This window comes from Papio anubis, chromosome 18 (genome assembly GCF_008728515.1).
Source record: "Papio anubis isolate 15944 chromosome 18, Panubis1.0, whole genome shotgun sequence".
Lineage (NCBI taxonomy): Eukaryota > Metazoa > Chordata > Mammalia > Primates > Cercopithecidae > Papio > Papio anubis.
Window position 1 is genome coordinate 23527522 of NC_044993.1, and position 17530 is coordinate 23545051.

The window sequence follows — 17530 nt, forward strand, 5'->3', positions numbered from 1 at the left end:
TCAAAGGTTTTCTTTCCCTTTTTTTGAGACAGGATCTCACTCTGTTACCCAGGCTGGAGTGTAGTGGTGTGTTCAGAGCTCACTGAAGCCTTGACCTTCCAGGCTGAAGTGATCCTCCTATCTCAGCATCCCAAGTAGCTGGGACTGCAGATGCATGCCACCATGCCTGGCTAATTAGTTTTTTTTTTTTTTTTGGTAGAGATAGGGTCTCCCTATGTTGCCCAGGCTGAAGATTTTTCTTTATTTAGGTATAAAAAAATACAGTACTTGTCATGCACCAGTGTGGCCAATATATAGTCATAATCTGTAGAGCAATTACTACAATTATAGAAAATAGAAGGTTACAGGAATTGTTTTTCCAACTAAAAAACCGGAAGTAATATTGTTAACCTAAATAGCAACCTGCTTATTATGCAAAAACCCTTATTCTATATATCTGTGAGAGCTAGAAACTTGTAAGTATCATTAGTAAAAAAATCATTATAAGAAACTAGTTATTGGTTAAAACAAAAAAGTCAGTGTTATCTACAATCCCTTGCAGTGTGAGGGGCTTTGCCCAGAGTGGGAACCTCAGTCCATGATGAAGGGTGAGCTGGATGTCTCCTTCCCTGCTTGTCTCTGTTGACTGATGCCACTTCTCCAAGGTGTGTTTGCAGTGAAACGTTCCAGTGGAAGATGCTCGGTTGATCACAGAGGTTGGGCAGGGCAAGGCCTTGCCTTCTGCAAGGTGCGCCTGAGGTTCGATTCCCTGAGATGTGACAACAGCGAAGTGTAAAGGCACATGGCTGGGCTCTGTCATGCAGTCACAAGTGGGTTTGGACATTGGCCAGTCTTGCTAAAGGCCACATCTTGGGTTCCTCTAAACCAAGGGATAAGGAGTAGACAGAGAAAAGAAAGAGGGCATGGATTGGCGACTAGGTGAGGCAGAGAAGGGGAGAGCTGTCTGCTCTGGGAATATCTGCCCCTTCTCAGGCAAAACTGGAGGGGTGCTGAGGAGTCTCAAAGCAAGGTCTCAGCTTTTCCAGGCCTTCTCCAGAGGGGATGGGTGTGGAGGTGGTCCTCACCCTGTGATCTGTCTCTCTTGATCTCCACCGCCCCTCCAGGATGAATTCACAGTTGCTTCGAAGTTCAACAAGCCATTTCCCTGAATGTGGTTCAGTGCTCAGTACAGCACAGTTACTGGCATGGCAGGCCAGTGAGGTCACTTCAGGACCCAATGTCAGGAGCTGCCATGGGGCCCCTTCTTCCCTCTTGGCAGGCCTGGAGAGGGGCTGGGGAGTGGTGGGGCACTTGGAGTGGAGTATGAAGGAGTTGGAGCAGGGCCAGGGCTCTTGAGAGAGGGCATGATGGACGGTCACAGTCTCCCTTGGGAATGGGCTGCGGAGAATCCTGCCCCACAAGTCAAGCCGTCCAGGCCTTTGCCTCCAGGCAGATAGGGACCAGGACCTCACCAGCCTCACCACGGCATTCAGGGACCCTAGAAAAAGACCCTCCAGCAGTTGAACACAGGCTGTTTTGCTTTGCAGCCTTGGGGAGCCAGAGGAAGTCTTTGAGTTAGACAGCGGTCTGTGGGTGACAGGGTTATGTGGATGTCTGAGCCCAGACAGAACACTAGCCTGGATTTGCCAGCATTTGAGAGTAGTCACCACTGACATATGTTCCCGGATATTTCAGGAACCTGGAGTTTGCTATCCCAAGGCTGATGAGGTCTCTGGGACCCAGGAGGAAGGGGTGCTGGACTGGGGAGTCAGTGCCATTTTTGGAGGCTGTGGTGCCTAGCGTCTGACTGGCCTGGGCTGCAGGGGGTTTGGGCCCCCAGGCCCAGAGTGGCCTCGGCCACCTAATACAGCAGCTCCTCCCGGGGGTCCGAGCCGTACAGCTCAGCCAGCATCTTAAACCTGGGTCCCCAGTCGTTAAGGAAGTCGTAATCTACGTCAGAGTCGGACGAGTCGGTGCCCAGGGAGCTGAGGGACTCGGCTATGGACTCCGAGCCCTCGTAGCCGTAGATGTGCAGCGTGTCGTAGGGGGGGCCATCGCCGTCGTGGTCTGCCTCGTCCTTCTTCACCTCGATCATGGCTGCCATCTCCCCGGGCCCGCCGTGTGCCCCCGGCGCGTGCCGCGGCGGCTTCTGCACCTGCGCGTAGAGGGATGGCCGGGCGTCCAGCGCCGGCCGTGGGGGCTTGGCCCCACCGCGGCGCACCGAGTTGAGCACTGACACGTCGTAGCTGGTGGTGTCCATCTCGCCGCCGCCTTCCTCGTCGTAGGTGACCAGCTGCTCATGGATCTCCGGCACGCTCTTGCCGTGCGCCCGGGCCTGCTTCCGGAGCCGCCGCCGCAGGAAGATGAGCAGGGCGATCACTGTGGCCAGCGAGCCGAGAGGCAGAGTCAGACAAGGCTGGGGGCCAGGGCGGCCCCCCATGTCCCCATCCCTGCCCCGCCCCCTCGACCCCATCCCCACCGCCCATCGTGCCCCCATCCCCGCTGCCCTCTCACGCCCCCATCCCAGCCGCCCCCCAACATCGCATCCTCACCGCCCCCCGCAACTCCCTCGCGTCCCCCCTGCATTCCCATCCCTTTGGCCCCCCCTTCCCCTGCATCCCTATCCCTGGCCCCCTACTTCCCCTGAAACCCCCTCCCCACCGTTCCCCCACATACCCATCCCCGCCATTCCCCCACACCCCGTCCCCGCCGTGCCCCCGCACCCCCATCCCCACCTCCCCCGACACTCCCATCCCTGCCTTTCCCCCACACCCATGGGCAGGTGCGGATGTCCGGCCTGTGGGAATCTCCGAGGGGTGTGGCTATGTGAGGGTCTTGGATCCCTCAGGAGGGGTGGACCGTAAAGTGCAGAGAGTTTCTAAAATGAGGCTCAGGCCTTCTAGCTTTGAGTTACTGAACAAACTACTACATACATAAGTAAAGCTGGGATGCCCTGGGAGGCAGCCCTGCCCCACAGCCTCAGTTTCCCTGTCTGTAAAACGGAAATGATGACTTTCCTGCTCTGTTTATATTTGGGAAGATGGTTGCGAGGTTAAATACAGTTCTATTTGTGGTGGGGATGCCATCATCATCATTAATTATTAATAAAGAAGAAATCTCTGCTGGAGAAGCCCCAGAAGGGGGGCATATCGAGGGCGCTCTCAGGGGAGCTACAGGCAGGAGAGGCCTGGAGTCCATATTGCAGGTGCCCTGTGGCTGTATCCAGGCCTTGCCTTGAGTTCCAGGGCGATCTCCAATCACCTGAGGGCTTCCTCTGGAGGATCAGCCCCTGCCTCATCTCATGGCGAGTGAAATGCAGGATACAGTACATCACTCCTCTCCCCCCATGGGAAGAGGCTGGGGGGTGGCCCCACGCTGCCTCCCAGCACCCTTGTGGGAGGAGGCTCCAGTTCCTCATCATGGGAACATTCCACCTTCACTGGCCGCCTCCCTTCCCAGCTTCACTCCCCCTCTGCCTTAGGAGGTATCCAGGGAAATAAACCACCTCCCAAATAAACCACTTCCACCCCAATCCTCATCCCAGGGTTGCTCCCTGGGGAATCCAAACTAAGGCCTACAATGCTCCTAAAATTTCCAAGGCCCAAACAAGAAAAAAGTATCAAGTATCAAGGCCGGAGGAATTCTATAAAAAGAAAGAAAGCACGTGGAGACAATCTAAATTAGAAGTTTTTAAACTTTCCATTTTAGAACTGGATTCTCTTTCCTTTTTCAAAAATAGGTTTCATGTAAATACATGCCCAGAACAATGCCTGGCACACAGTAAATGCTGAAAACATCTAAGTGGAAGGAGTGACTGTTATGTATAAGTTATTTTAAAGTGATACTGGCCTGATGAGTGGGGGAGGAGTCCTGAGCCTGGCCCCTCCTCCTCCCTGGCTCATCCCCCACCGTGAGCACCCAGGTGGATGGAGCTCACATCCTATATCCTGCACATGAACTGGCCAAGGGCTGCATTGCAGATCGGAGGCAGGGTTGGGCCTGAACCCCTGGCCTCTACTTCTCCTGTGAAGCTTCCCCTCCCCACAACACCTTCCATCCCCTTCCACCCACTGCCCAGCACTGACCTGTGATGGTGAGGATAGAGAGTAAGATGGCTACCACTGCCTGGATGCTCACGCCCACCTGGGCGGCCATATCCTCGCAGAAGGTGAACTCGCCCTGCTCGTTGCACTTGCACACGGCCACGGTCAGTGTGCTGGTGCCCGTTCGGCTTGGCATGCCATTGTCTGAGATGACCACGGGTAGGAAGTGGACCTTGGTATGCTCCCGGTCAAACTGCCCATACTTGACTGTGATGTTGGCCGTGTTATCTGGAAACACCAAGGCCTCGGAGTCGGGCTTTGCCATCTGCACAGATGGGGAAACTTGGCTCCTCCAGGAAGCCTTCCCTGACTGCACCAGCCCGCGTGCTGCCTGGGCTGCTTTTCTGCCCTTTGCACCCAGCACCTCTTGTTTCAGCCATCTGAGTGCAGGCCTGTTCCTCCATAGAGGGGATATTTTGGGGCAGCTGCTTTGACCCAATCTCCAAGAATGCCTTGGTGAAAGAAGGTAAAATCCTTTGCTTTCTGTATTTGTGAGCAACTGATGCCTGTCCCCTTCCTCTTCTCTAACCCCACTCCAGTATCAGGAGGGTTTCTCTTTCAGCTCTATTAATGAATGCACTGTTTCAAGCTTTGACAAGCAATGGGGAAAAATAAAGTTTTAAAAAGTCTTTTAGCATTAGGTTAACTTCTAAGGCAGCTTCAGCTATCTCTGAAAATCCATTGTTACATTGTTGAAAACAATGGGCATGTCCTTCGGGGCACAGAGAAAATGATTACATATAGAATTGTGGGTTTCCGCGGCAGTTTGGAACTGGGAAATGCTTTTGTCCAAATATTGGCCTCGCCCACCTTCCCAGATCCAATCAGTGATTTCCTGTACCCAAGAATCCCCCAGGGAGCTTTTAAAACACGCTGATTTTCAGACCCCTATGATCACACACACATCTTATTCAGTGGTTCTGGGCAGAGGCCAGATAATCTGCCTTTTGCAGGGTCTCTGGAGGTTGTAATGTCAATGATCAGAGAAGGATCCAGGGACTCTCTGCTCCAGGATTTACATAGCTACACAGGCTTCACACACTGGATTGAAAAGCCCAGGAATCCATCTTTTAGATTTTGAATGAAAGCCAACTATATTTCATTATTCATACAGGCTTGCCTCCTATTGTAAATGGGTGTCTTTGGGGTGGCACTGAATCTTTCTACTGTATTGCAGATCCCTACTCTGAGATGGGACTGAGGTGGACATTGGGGAGGGGGTGACATTTTTGCCACATTATTTAATTCTAATGACAGCTGGGTGTTGAATAGTCTGTCATTGACTTGTCAACACATCAGGGCCACCTTCTCCATCCCACAGGAGTCTCCTTAAGGACTGGTCTGTGGCTGATCCCTCAAGTCTGCCTCCAACTCTCAGGGACCCCACTCCCCAATCTTCCTCAAAGGTAGCAATGGGCTGCTGCAATACAGCCATCCTCATCCACCATAGTTTTGCCCATTAGGGACAGGCAAGAATTCCATCCCATGCTGGGTGAAGGATCACTCTGCTTGAACCCAAGGGGAATTTTCTCTATTTTTCTGAGGAAATTTCAGAGGCCGTGGAAGCTTGCCTACTTGTGGCTGGAATGAAGTCAACTCAGCATCATCATTCAAGTCGGCACCTGCGCCTCAGAAGCTCCGATTGGCTGCTAATGACATCACACGGCCACCCTGCTAATCGTGAGTAGTCATTGTAGCTGAATTAAAACAAAGCTCACTGTATCCTTGGGATTTAGGACTTCATATTTCCAGTTTTGACTCTTTGGGAGTGACCTCAAAGTTCCATGTTTAATTTGCAGTTTTGCTGATGCAGAGAGCCTCCAGTGTGGGAGGGGACTCCTTGGCTAGTTCTTCAACGGAGCTGACTGCCTGCATCCCCACATCTGTTCTGTACTCCTTGCTGGCTCCTTGCAGGCGATGTGGACTTGGGAGTTTGGATGGAGTATCTCTGATCATTGCACAGACCAATTGTACAATGTACGTGGCAGGAATTGTACAAAATATCTAATGATTTGAAAATCCCAGTGGGAGCCTGCCCTCAATTTGCTGGCCTGGTCTTTGACCTTGGTGCCTCAAGACTCAACCTCACCCCGACCCTGTTAGTGCCAACTGACTGCATTTGTTCTTTTTTGGAGACGGGGTCTCGCTCCATTGCCCAGGCTGGAGTGCAGTGATATGATCATAGCTCACTGCAGCCTCAAACTCCTGAGCTCAAGTGGTCTTCCTGCCTCAGCCTTCTGAGTAGCTGGCACTACACGCATGTCTGAACTGATTACTTTGATGCCTACCGTGATTATCCGTGAGGGTAAAGTTGTTCTCAGTATTCAGGGTGAATTTGAACTTTACATTTCGTGGTGTTATGTCCTTGTCTATTGCGGAGATCTGCAGGACCAGCTGGGGTGTGGAAGACAGGAGATAGTCAGTGATGGTGGTGGGGTGGTCTGAAGTTTAGCGATGGAGCCCTTGGGTTTAGACCTGACCATGGCTGTTTCCCACCTGCAACACTCACCTATTTAGTTCTTCATAAAGCCACTCTTTCTACTCCCCTGCCCTGCCAATATACTCCCCATACATTCTCTCTGAGCCTCAGTTTCTCTACCTGTACAATGGGCATAATGTTATTTTCCTCAAGGCTATTGTACAGGGGAACTCTTGCTGACTCTGTTGAGCAGTTCTGCCCCTCAGCCTGCCCCAGGGTGGTGCTGCCTTCCCCTCCCACCTGAACCAGACTCACCTGGCCATGGGCAGCATTCTCACACACTTTGGGCTGGTAGGGCTGGGCAAACTCCGGGGCATTGTCATTCTCATCCAAAACTTCAATGTGGACTTGCACAATGGATTCTTTTCCTGTGGGGGTTCCTGCAGGGGAGAAGACTGTCACCATTATGGGCTCAGCTGATGCTGGCCCTGGGGGTGGAAGATGTGTGGAAGGAGGGCTGCCCTATGGAGGCCACTTTTTGTAGGAGGAGGCTGTGGAACAGAGGCCCAGGATGGTGTTCCGGATGAAAGGAGTTTGGTGGAGGGGGAGGTGTTAAATCTTCATCCATAAGGTTTACTGAGGTATTACTTTGATTATGAGAATCAAAAAGGTAAACCACCTAAGTGCATTAAAAATATTGTAATTAAATTTCTAAAATTAAAAATTTAATTATTTGATTAAATACCTAAAACATAATAAATTAATCATAAAAGAATTGAAAAGGTAAACAACCTAAGTAAGATTGGTCAGTAAATTAGGCCACTGGAAAAGAATGAAATATATGGCCACTGACAATGCCTATGTAAATTACATCTTAAAAATATAATTAAAAATATTTTAAGGCCAGGTGCTATGACTCATCCCTGTAATTTCACACTTTGAGAGGCCCAGAAGGGAGGATTGCTTGAGGCCCAGAGTTGGAGACAAGCCTGGGAAACATGGTGAGACCCCATCTCTACAAAAAACTAAGACATTTCCTGGGTGAGGTGGTGCATGCCTGTAGTCCCAGCTACTCAGGAGGCTGAGTGGGAAGGATCATTTGAACTCAGGAATTAGAGACTGCAGTGAGCTGTGATTGTGCCACTGCACTTCATCCTGGGTAACAGAGTGAGACCCTGTCTCTCCCTTAAAAAAAAAATTAGCACCATGAGAAAGTGGTTCTGGAATAAGGTTAAGTAAAAATGCGGAATATATTATCTTACACAAACATTACAATCTCATATAAGTATAAAAATATGTATAGAAAAAACAAAAATACAAGAATGTGCTAACAGTAACTGTCTCTGCATGGTGGCATTGGTGGGAGGAGTATTTTGTTCTCTTTTTCTGTATTTTCCACATTTTAAACAATTGGAGTATAAAGATTCTATTAATGGGATTATGTGGAGGAGAAAGAAGCAAAAACTGATCTGGCCAAACATGCAGGAGTCCATTACAGTTTGGGGCAGCAGCTGTGTTAGCAGAAGTGAGTCTGGGTGGGCCTGGCAGGCTCCAGGGATCCTTGGCCTAGTGGGCTCCTGGGTAAAGTGGAGTATTAATAATTCTCCTGGAGGGTGATTGTGATTTTCTCATATAGATAAAGGATGCAAAACTCCAACTCTTGCCCCTCCCGCTGGCAAAAATTACACAATTTCTGGAGAACCTCACAATCTCAAAGTTGGACGCTGCTTCACATTTTGAATTCTACCTATTAACTGGTGCATAAACACCCTCTGAAGGAACATTTCCCAAACAGCCATGATACTAAGAATCATGGGACCCTTGTTAAATGCACATCTCTGGCTCACTGGACCAGAACCTGCAGGGTGGAGTAGAGCTTTATGCTTAATAGGTGCCTTGGGTGATTCTCGTCACAGACACATCTGCACAGCCCGTTTCATGACAGTGCTTTTCAAACTGTGACATGCATGAGATTCTGATTCAGTGTGGGGGTGAGGCTTGAGATGCACTTCCAACAAGGTCTCAGGAGATGTTGATACTGCTGGTTCAAGGACCACACTTAGGCATGGAAGCTCTATAGCATCCCAATCAGCGGGTGCTTCAGCAGGCACTTCTAATACCCCTCGAGACCCCAAATGATTGATTATGCCAGTTGGAAGAATGAAGGAAAAGGAAAAGAACCCAGGTGCCCTGGCAGATGCGGCCACTCACCAGTGGAATCCAGTTCTTTGGCCTCCACAGTCAGGTTATACCAGGGGTAGACTTCTCTGTCCAGTTCTTTCTCATTGTAAATGTCTCCCTTTTTTGTGACTCGGAAGAACTGGCCCTTGTCACTGGTCCTGCGGATGGAGTATCTGCCCAGGGGAGAGAGTTTCATGGCTTTCCAGTGTTCTTTGCTGAGTCTACACTCCTCAGCATGATGGACAAGGCCCTTCTGCATCTGTCCCCTGCATCCCACTCCATGCCCCTCTCTCACTGCTCATTGCACTCTGCCACTCAGACAAGAGTGGACCTACACAGAGGGATTCAGGATAACAAGATAATATCTTTGATCTTAGTTACATTGCCATCACTGGACTGAAGGTGGTACCTGAGACCATCAGATGCACTTTCAGAGCTGAACAGGTGACATCACACCATAGCTGGGACTTGTTTTAGTGATTAATGAAAAGATCATTGGGCAAGAGCCAGGAAGGAATACAAAAAGAGCTGGAAGAAATATGAAGTAATTACAAAGAAATTAACTTTGTGAAATAAAAAATTTAAAAAGTTATTTCAGAAATCAGGAAAAATCTATTGAAAGATAAATATATATGTTTCGTGTATATAGGAATAATAGTTGCTACCAATGAGGAAAATCCCAGAACAAACAGAGCAGAAGAAATAACAAAAAAAAAAAAAAAAAAAAAAGAAAAGAAAAGAAAAGAAAACTTTCCTGATCTGAAGAAAGTTTTGAGCCTACAAATTATAAGGTGTCATTGACATCAGGCATCATTGAAAAAAAAAATCCAATATTTAGGCATATCCTGATGACACGTACGAATTTCAAGGCTGTCTGAAGAAATTGAAAAGAGTCCAGACAGAAAGAAATAATTTCCTTATGAAGAAAGAAAAATCAGATTTGCCTCAGATGCCCCCACAAAATTAAATACTAGAATACATTGACAGTATTTTTGAAGGGAAGTGTTTATAATCTGAGGATTATATGAATGCATCTAGGTGTTATTAGAAGGCAAGGTTGGGCGTGGTGGCTCACACCTATAATTTGAATGCTTTGGGAGGGGCTGAAGCTGGAGGTTTGCTTGAGGCCAGGAGTTCAAGACCAGCCGAGGTGATAGAGTGAGACCCTGTCTCACCAAAAAAAAAAAAAAAAAAAAAAAAAAAAACCCACAAAAAAACAAACAAAAAAACCCACAAAAAAACATTAGCCTGGTGTGGTGGTGTGTGCCTGTAGTCCCAGATACTCAGAGGCCGAGGTGGGAGGGTTGCTTGAGCCTAGATGTTCAAGGCTGTAGTGAGCTATGGTTGTGCCACTGCACTCCAGCCTGGGTGACAGAGGAAGAACCTGTCCCCGCCATTCAAAAAAAGGCAAAGAACTAAGATATTTGTGTCCTGAATTTTTTTTTGAAAACTTACTGTATCTAACTAAACATCTCAATATAAGGTAAACACTTGGTATGGGAAGAATTAAAACAAACTATTGATTTGTTTATCATACATAGAAAAGCAATGGGTGTGTGTGTATGTATAATAGTTTTAACTGGAAAATATAGGTCCAAGGAAACATTTTAAATTTTGCAGATGGAAGTAAATCTCACTGGTAGAAATAAAAATGGAGGCACCTCATCCAAATATCTAGGAGAAAAAAAAAATAAAGAAACATAGACTGTATAGCAAAGCTGGGGAAAAAGAAAAAAACCATTAAGTTTGATAAATGAGAAATGTAAAACAAGATAAAAGCAGTAAGAGCAAACATATCAATCATGATGAAAAATGTAAATAGGTTAAACACAAAGCATTTCAGTTTAGATTAAAAAGCAAAGCCAAATGCATTCTTGTTTTCAAGAGACAACTTAATGCCAAATGACCTGAAAAAGTTAAAAGTAAAAGTTGGAAAATTTGCATTAGGCGAATATGAATAACATGAAAACAGGACTAACAAATGTAACATCAGGAAACAGAATTAAAGGCAAAATATTTAAGCAGAACAAATTGGCCAATTACATTCGGATAAAAGTTACAAGCCATAATGAAGGTAAAATAGTTGCAAGCCTTTGTTAACTGAGTGGAAAAATTAAAATACATAAAGTCAAAACTTAGATATTCTAGGAAGAAGTGGACACAAATACAATTGTATCACATCACAGAACAAGCTAAAGCAAAACTAAAAAAATACCCTATGACTTATAAATGAAAATAAAGAAACCAAGTCAATCTCTTAAATAAACTCTTGGATCAAAGGAGAAACAAAAATTATAATTACAGGCTATTTAGAATAGAATGGCCATGAAAAGAGTAGTCCTAAAACTTAGGAGATGAGGCCAAAATGTAAGAACATATTTTCTCCTTAATAAGAAGACTTAATACCCTTGAAAGATTAGCTATACCAAAATTAATATATAAACACTAATGTTTATAATATACAAACATTAGAATTTTAATGTTTTAAAAAAACCTGGATACAAAATTTTAAATTTCACAAAAGAAAAAATGAGAGTTGACAAAAAATTATGTCAAATAAAAAAGCAACAAGGGAACAACTTTTATGTATATCTAAGGTCTAGTGTAAAGCTATATGGTTTGGATCTATGTCCCCCCCACCGAATCTCATGTCGAAATGTAATTCCCAGTGTTGGAGGTGGGCCCTGGTAGGAAGTGGATAGATGGGGCAGAGTTCTCATGAATGGATTAGCACCATCCCCTAGGTTCTGTTCTCATGATAGTGAGTTATCATGAGATCAGGTTGTTGAAAAGTGTGTAACAACTCCCTTCCCACTCCTGTTCTGGCCATGTAAGACATGCCTACTTTCCCAGGATTGTAAGTTTCCTGAGGCCTCCCAAGAAGCAGAAGCCACTATACTTCCTGTATAGCCTGTGGAAATGTGAACCAATTAAACCTCTTTTCTTTATAAATTACCCAGTCTTAACTATTTCTTTATAGGAGAATGGACTTATACAAGCTAGTAGAATAAAATAGAATGGCTTTGCTATAGAACAATAGATAGGACAGAGAATTAGAAGTAGATTCAGGTATATACAGAGAACTTAGTATATAACAAAGGTGGGAAAATGATAACTTATTATTATAATATTTAGTAAATGGTGCTGGCAAAATCTGCTATTCATCTGCAATAAAATTAAATTTAATTGAATTTATACTTACTATTGCATATTATATGGCTTTAAAAAGTATCTGTTGGAACAATATCATTTTTTTCTAAATATTGTAAAAGAGAAATTTAGTTAAGATAGAAGAGCAAATATCGATGAAATGAGCATGACATGATCCAAAAAAAATTTAAAACAATCAAACACCAAAAGCAAACAGACAACAACAAACCCACCACAAATGCATCCATATATTTGTGTGGTCATGAAAAGAAAGGAGCAATAGGACCAGGTCAGGTCACGAACATGAGTTATCTGACAGTGGGGGTTATCAATGTTTTCTTGGTAGATCTTTGTGTTGTTTCACCGTATGAAATGAACACTTCTTACTTTTGTGGTTTGGGGGAGATAGATTCAAGAATACAGTTTTAATGTCTCTGGTGTGTCATCTGATTGGTTGCTCTCTTGACTGTCAGATCTTACCACATAGGACTGGTGAGAGCTGTGGTGCAGAGAACAAGCCTTCAAGGCGGGACAGAGGACAAGTAGCTCTGGATGCCCAGGACCATGCTAGGTGGGGGAGCCTGCGCAGGTCAAGATGCCAGGCTGCCAAGTGCAAGAGCTTGGGCTTCTTATCTTGCCTCTGTCACTTTCCCCGTAAGTGCCAGGAGAAGCCAGTTCCCCTCTGTGAGTCCTGGCCGCAGACCAGCAGGCATAGGCACATCCAGGCCGGATTGTCCTCATCATCCTCATCGACAATGCTTACCCAATGCCCTTACCCAATGCTATGCCTAGCCGCGTCGGGGTCCATGGCCAGCACTGTGCCAATCAGAGGCTTCTTCTGGTTTTCTTTCAGCTGGAAGTGGTAGAAAGGCTGCTGGAAGATGGGGGGCTCGTCCACATCTGTGATGTTTATGATGACCTGGGCTCTGTTTCCGGCGGGAGGGCTCAGGTATCGGAGGTCGATGGTGGGATCTGTGGCCTCGACAATGAAACTATATTGTTGGATGTATTCGTAATCCAGAGGCTGCATAAGAAAAAAGGATGGTGAGTGCCTGCTCTGGGCCAAGCATGTGGGTGGCACATGATCTGCACAGCAACTGTGCAAGGTAGTACCAGGACGACACCCATTTTATAGATGAGGGGCCCATGGCCTTGACAAGTGATATTTCTGAGGTCATCAAGACAGCAGCTGGGCCTAATGTCTGTTTTCAGCTGCTCCCCATTTCATCTCAGCAGCCTCATGGCCACACCCACAACCCTGGCTCTTTGCCTGGCTCTGTTTCCAGCGTTTGGGACATGCAATGGATCAACTATGGTCCTACTCTTAAGGGCATCACTAGTGGTTCTACCCACAGGTCCTTAAGGACAGGCTTTTTCTTTGTTTTTGAGACAGAGTCTCACTCTTGGTGCCAGATCGGAGCGCAATGGTGCGATCTCGGCTCACTGCAACTTCTGCCTCCCAGGTTCAAGCGATTCTCTTACCTCAGCCTTCTAAGTAGCTGGGATTACAGGCACCTGCCACCACGCCCAGCTAATTTTGGTATTTTAAATAGAGACAGGATTTCACCATATTGGCCAGGCTGGTCTCAAACTCCTGACCTCAGGTGATCCACCTGCCTTGGCCTCCCAAAGTGCTGGGATTACAGGCGTGAGCCACCAGGCCCGGTCAGACATGCTTTTTCTTTATACCTTTGCTCAAGATGCTTCTCCTGCCCTTGCCTGCCTAGAAAACTCCTACTCATCCCTCAGGAAGCCAAACAGAAGGTAATCAGATGCTCTCTCAGAAACCCCTCCCAGCAGAGGTAATTGCTCCCTGTTCAGAGCTGCTGTGTATCACTTACACCTGGCTATACTTTTTTTGTTCATGCATATGTCTTCCCCATTTGCTGAGAGATTTGCTGACACTGGAGGCTGTGTCTGCGTCTCCTTGGTGTTTCCAGGCCTCAGCATGGGGCTGGGTCAGAGAAGGACTCAGGCCCAGGACTTGCAGTCCTCTGCATGGCCATTCCAGAGGCATTTTTTAATGCGCCCCACAGGTGCTCTCCCTCCTCTTCCAGATTCAGTTCATCTGGCTTCTCTGACTGTCAGCAGCATCCATTGTCAGTGGCCATCCATTTCATCACAATTACTCACTGTTTTCTTCATGCTGATGGATTTCTACTGGCCAGGACACAGGGCAGGCCAGAAAGTGCCAGAGAGGTAAAACCTCCAGGAGCAGTCCTGTCAACGCTACAGGAAGTGGGTGTATAAATACCCCAGCTCCCTCACCCTCAGCTGCTGCAACTCTGAGATATTTTCCACACTGACCCCCCAAAAGGGTCATTGCTCCTGGGGCTTCCTGGGGTCACCTCCCAGATAAATGATTTATACCCAATCTTTGCCTTAAGATCTGCTTCCCGAGTAACTTGCCCTAAGACACTGGATCACAGTCTCCATGAACACATGACCAGCTGGGAGCTTTGATGGTCCTTTGATGGTCTCTGGCCCAAGAGCAACCCCCAGGCAGGATCTGTGGGTGCCAAGAGCCCCAAGCCCCATGTTTGATGTTGTTACCATTGGCCTACAAACCTTCATGGGCTTGATGATGCCCTCGTTGTGGGTGGGGTTTGTCTCAATGGTGAAAGCGTCCTGGTAGTCGCCCCGCAAGATGCTATACTTGGTCATCCGGTTCTGGGGCTCATCTGGGTCTTCAACAAACAGAGAGCCCACAGAGGTGTCCACACGGGTGTCCTCAGGCACGACAAATGTGTACTTGGCTGATGCAAACAGAGTACCCGAAAGGGCATTGGGTTAATGAGATAGACAAGGCGATTGTCTCTTTCAGCTATTCTAACATATTTTGAGACAAGAAATGGGCATAATAAAATAATCATAAATAATAATATCCCGGGGATTCTCAAGGTAAAGAGGGTCTTCCCTATCTGTGTGTCCATCCATCTATCCCTCCATCCAATAAATAGCTATTAAGCACCTATTATATGCCAAGCACTTTGCTAGGGGACCTATCAATGGACAAGAGAGACAAGTCCTGCCTTCAGGGAGCTTATGCCATGTACAAGGAAGCCACTTCAGGACAACTGGCCTGTCTCTAGGGCAGCTGAATGACTGAACGACAGCATCAGCACTGGGAGTTGCAAGCGAGAGCCATCTGCCCCAGGGTATGGGAAAAGCTCTCATCAGACATTCTTTGTGGGGAGGATCAGTCTGTAGGTGGGGTCAGGGCCCAGCCCTGGCTCTGGATATAGAACTTTGCTGTCCCCATGTTCACTGGCTTGTGGGAATTTCTAGCTGGGACCTGAGTCTCAGGGCTTTGATTTTACAAGCCCATGGGATCTTGGTGAAACTGCTTGTGTCTCATGGTGGGACATCGTACAGTGGTGGCACCCAGCAAGGAGTGGGATTTCCCTCTGGCCTATGAGGGGATTGTGGCAGGGGGCAGCAGGATGGCCTTGGGAATGCGGTACTGGGATGGAAACAGGGCCCCTCCCTTCACCCAAAGGACTCCTTTGGGCATCAGGCCTACCCTGGGATAGAGGGAGAGGTAAAGGGATTTGTAACTCTTCTCCCAGAGCCCCAAGTCACTGAGTCTGGGGTATCCCAGCCCCCCTTCCCAGGGCCCTAGAGGAGGGGCTCACTCTGGGTGAAGAAGGGGAAGTTGTCATTGATGTCTTGCAGAGTGACCAGCACGGTGGCCGTGCCCGAGTCCCCCCGGAGGCCCTGGGCATCTCGCGCTTCCACCACGATCTCGTACCTGGCCTGCTTCTCTCGGTCCAAGCTTTTGGTTATTGTGACAATACGTCCTGCAAAAAGAGTCCCAGCAGGAGCCATGTTACCAGCTTCTAGAAAATACTGACGCCTGGAGCCTGCCCAGAGAGAACCCGATTTAAGAGCTTCCCAGGTGATTCCACTGTGCACCTGGGGCTGAGAACTGTGAGTCTACAACCCACTACCTCCATGGTGTATACTGTGAGGCCGAAGCTGGCCCAATAGTTGGGTTCAGTATTGGTTCTCACCACCTGAAATATTGTGTTGACAAAGACCATGAGGCCATATCTAGGCTCAAAGGGAAAGAGTTCTGTGATAGATTAGCGATGTCTGCCTTGTTGCACTGTAGCATAGTAGTGGTATCTGTGCTACATATTTGCCATCTCTCTGAAAGACAGTTCCACTGGACTTCTGTCTTGCTCGCAAGAGTCAGTCCTTACATTTTTTGTTAAGTCACCACATGAGCAATTACTATGGGCCTTGTTATACAATCTAACTCAAACTTTACAGCTACCATACAATATAAATATAAGCATTCCCACTTCCTAGATGAGGGAACTAGGGCTTGCAGAAGTTAGTTGATTTGCCCAAGGTCTCTAGAGGGGGTGAGTAGCAGAGCTGGCTTTGGAATCCAGATCTGTCTGAACCTGCACCCAGAGCAGCTAGCCAGCATCCTCTGCTACCCCTTGGTCACTTCTTGGGTAACGAGATCCTGATTTTGTTCCCTGGACTTGAGTCCATGTCTTGGGCACCTGCCTGCTTCCTTCTCCCTTGACCAGCCGCCTTGTCTTTATGTATGATACTGACTACTTCCATGGCACAGTGTGGTTCAGTGGCAGTGACACCTGTCAGCCTGGACTTCCCTTAGCACATGCACCTGGAGTATCCACCTCCCCTCGTCCCTCCAAGTCAGTGACTGTCCAGGAGTGTTAGTCACACAGACCAGAATTATCGATGGCAAAATACTCTTTCCCCTTCAGGATTTGGTACATGACAGAGGCGTGGTCCCCCACAGTGGGGTCGTCTGCATCCACTGCTGTCACAGAGATGACCGAGGTCCCTGCAGAGAGAGAATCCTGGGGTTACTGACTTGTGACTACAAGGTCCCTTACCCCATTCCTGGAAGACAGCAGATGGGGCTCAGGCTGTGCTCTGTCCCTACCTCCCCCAGGTCCTGGGAAGAAAAGGCTGTTTTATTTTCTGAGGAGCCTGCATGGGGGCAAAGTGCTGGTGGCAGTGGAAGCCCAGCCAGGTCAACCTTGAAGGGGTCAAAGAGATCAGGTGGCTTGTGTGCTCCCTGGGGAAAAGATGGAGGGGGTAGAGGGTTGGGGTTAGGGAGAGACACCGAGGACAGCAATGAGCTGCTTCTCCCTCTCCTGGAAAGGTGCCCCCAAAGGGGTGGTGTCACTTCTCGCATCCCCTTGAACTCCAGGATCACACACTCAACCGAAAGATCTGGTCCTAGGGCCCTGGCTGGAGACTCTGGACTAAGGGGGTGAGGAGGGAAGCTCTTTTCTGGCACCCCCTGGAGTCTGGGGGGTTCTGAAGAGGTAGAGTGATAACCTCCTGAGCCCAGAGCCCAGGCTGGTGACACACCCTGGGGCTAGTGCTCTGTTCCCCACACCACTCCTGCATGGCCCCTAGAGATGAATCCTTTTGCCTTAGTGGCAGGCCATGACAGTCTTCACATGTAAAGGCTATACTCTTTGTGTGCTAGTCCTGAGAGTCAGAGGCAGTGGGTGGAGTTTGTTCCAAAGAGTAGTGAGATACGTTTGTGCCTCTGATGGCCGGGGTGAGTTCATGATCAAAATCAGGGCACAGTCTATGACTAGGGGCAGGATTCAGTCCATGATCAGAATCAGGGCTCAGTCTATGACTAGGGTCAGGGCTCAGTCCATGATCAGGATCAGGGCTTAGTCTATGACTAGCGTCA

General features: G+C 47.9%; 1 protein-coding gene across 1 annotated transcript in view; it reads right to left on the reverse strand.

Annotated features, from left to right (window-relative positions):
• Positions 1 to 217: 217 nt before the first annotated feature.
• The window catches only part of CDH5 (cadherin 5), a 38694-nt gene continuing 21381 nt past the window's right edge, over positions 218 to 17530 (reverse strand). The window contains exons 4-12 of the mRNA XM_003916983.3: positions 16541 to 16657; positions 15468 to 15632; positions 14401 to 14588; positions 12609 to 12856; positions 8713 to 8855; positions 6817 to 6941; positions 6371 to 6476; positions 4065 to 4310; positions 218 to 2358 (exon numbers count right to left, since the gene is read on the reverse strand). Of these exons, the coding sequence (XP_003917032.1) occupies positions 1841 to 2358; positions 4065 to 4310; positions 6371 to 6476; positions 6817 to 6941; positions 8713 to 8855; positions 12609 to 12856; positions 14401 to 14588; positions 15468 to 15632; positions 16541 to 16657 (1856 nt within the window). The 3' untranslated portion in view covers positions 218 to 1840. The remainder of the gene's footprint in view (positions 2359 to 4064; positions 4311 to 6370; positions 6477 to 6816; positions 6942 to 8712; positions 8856 to 12608; positions 12857 to 14400; positions 14589 to 15467; positions 15633 to 16540; positions 16658 to 17530) is intronic.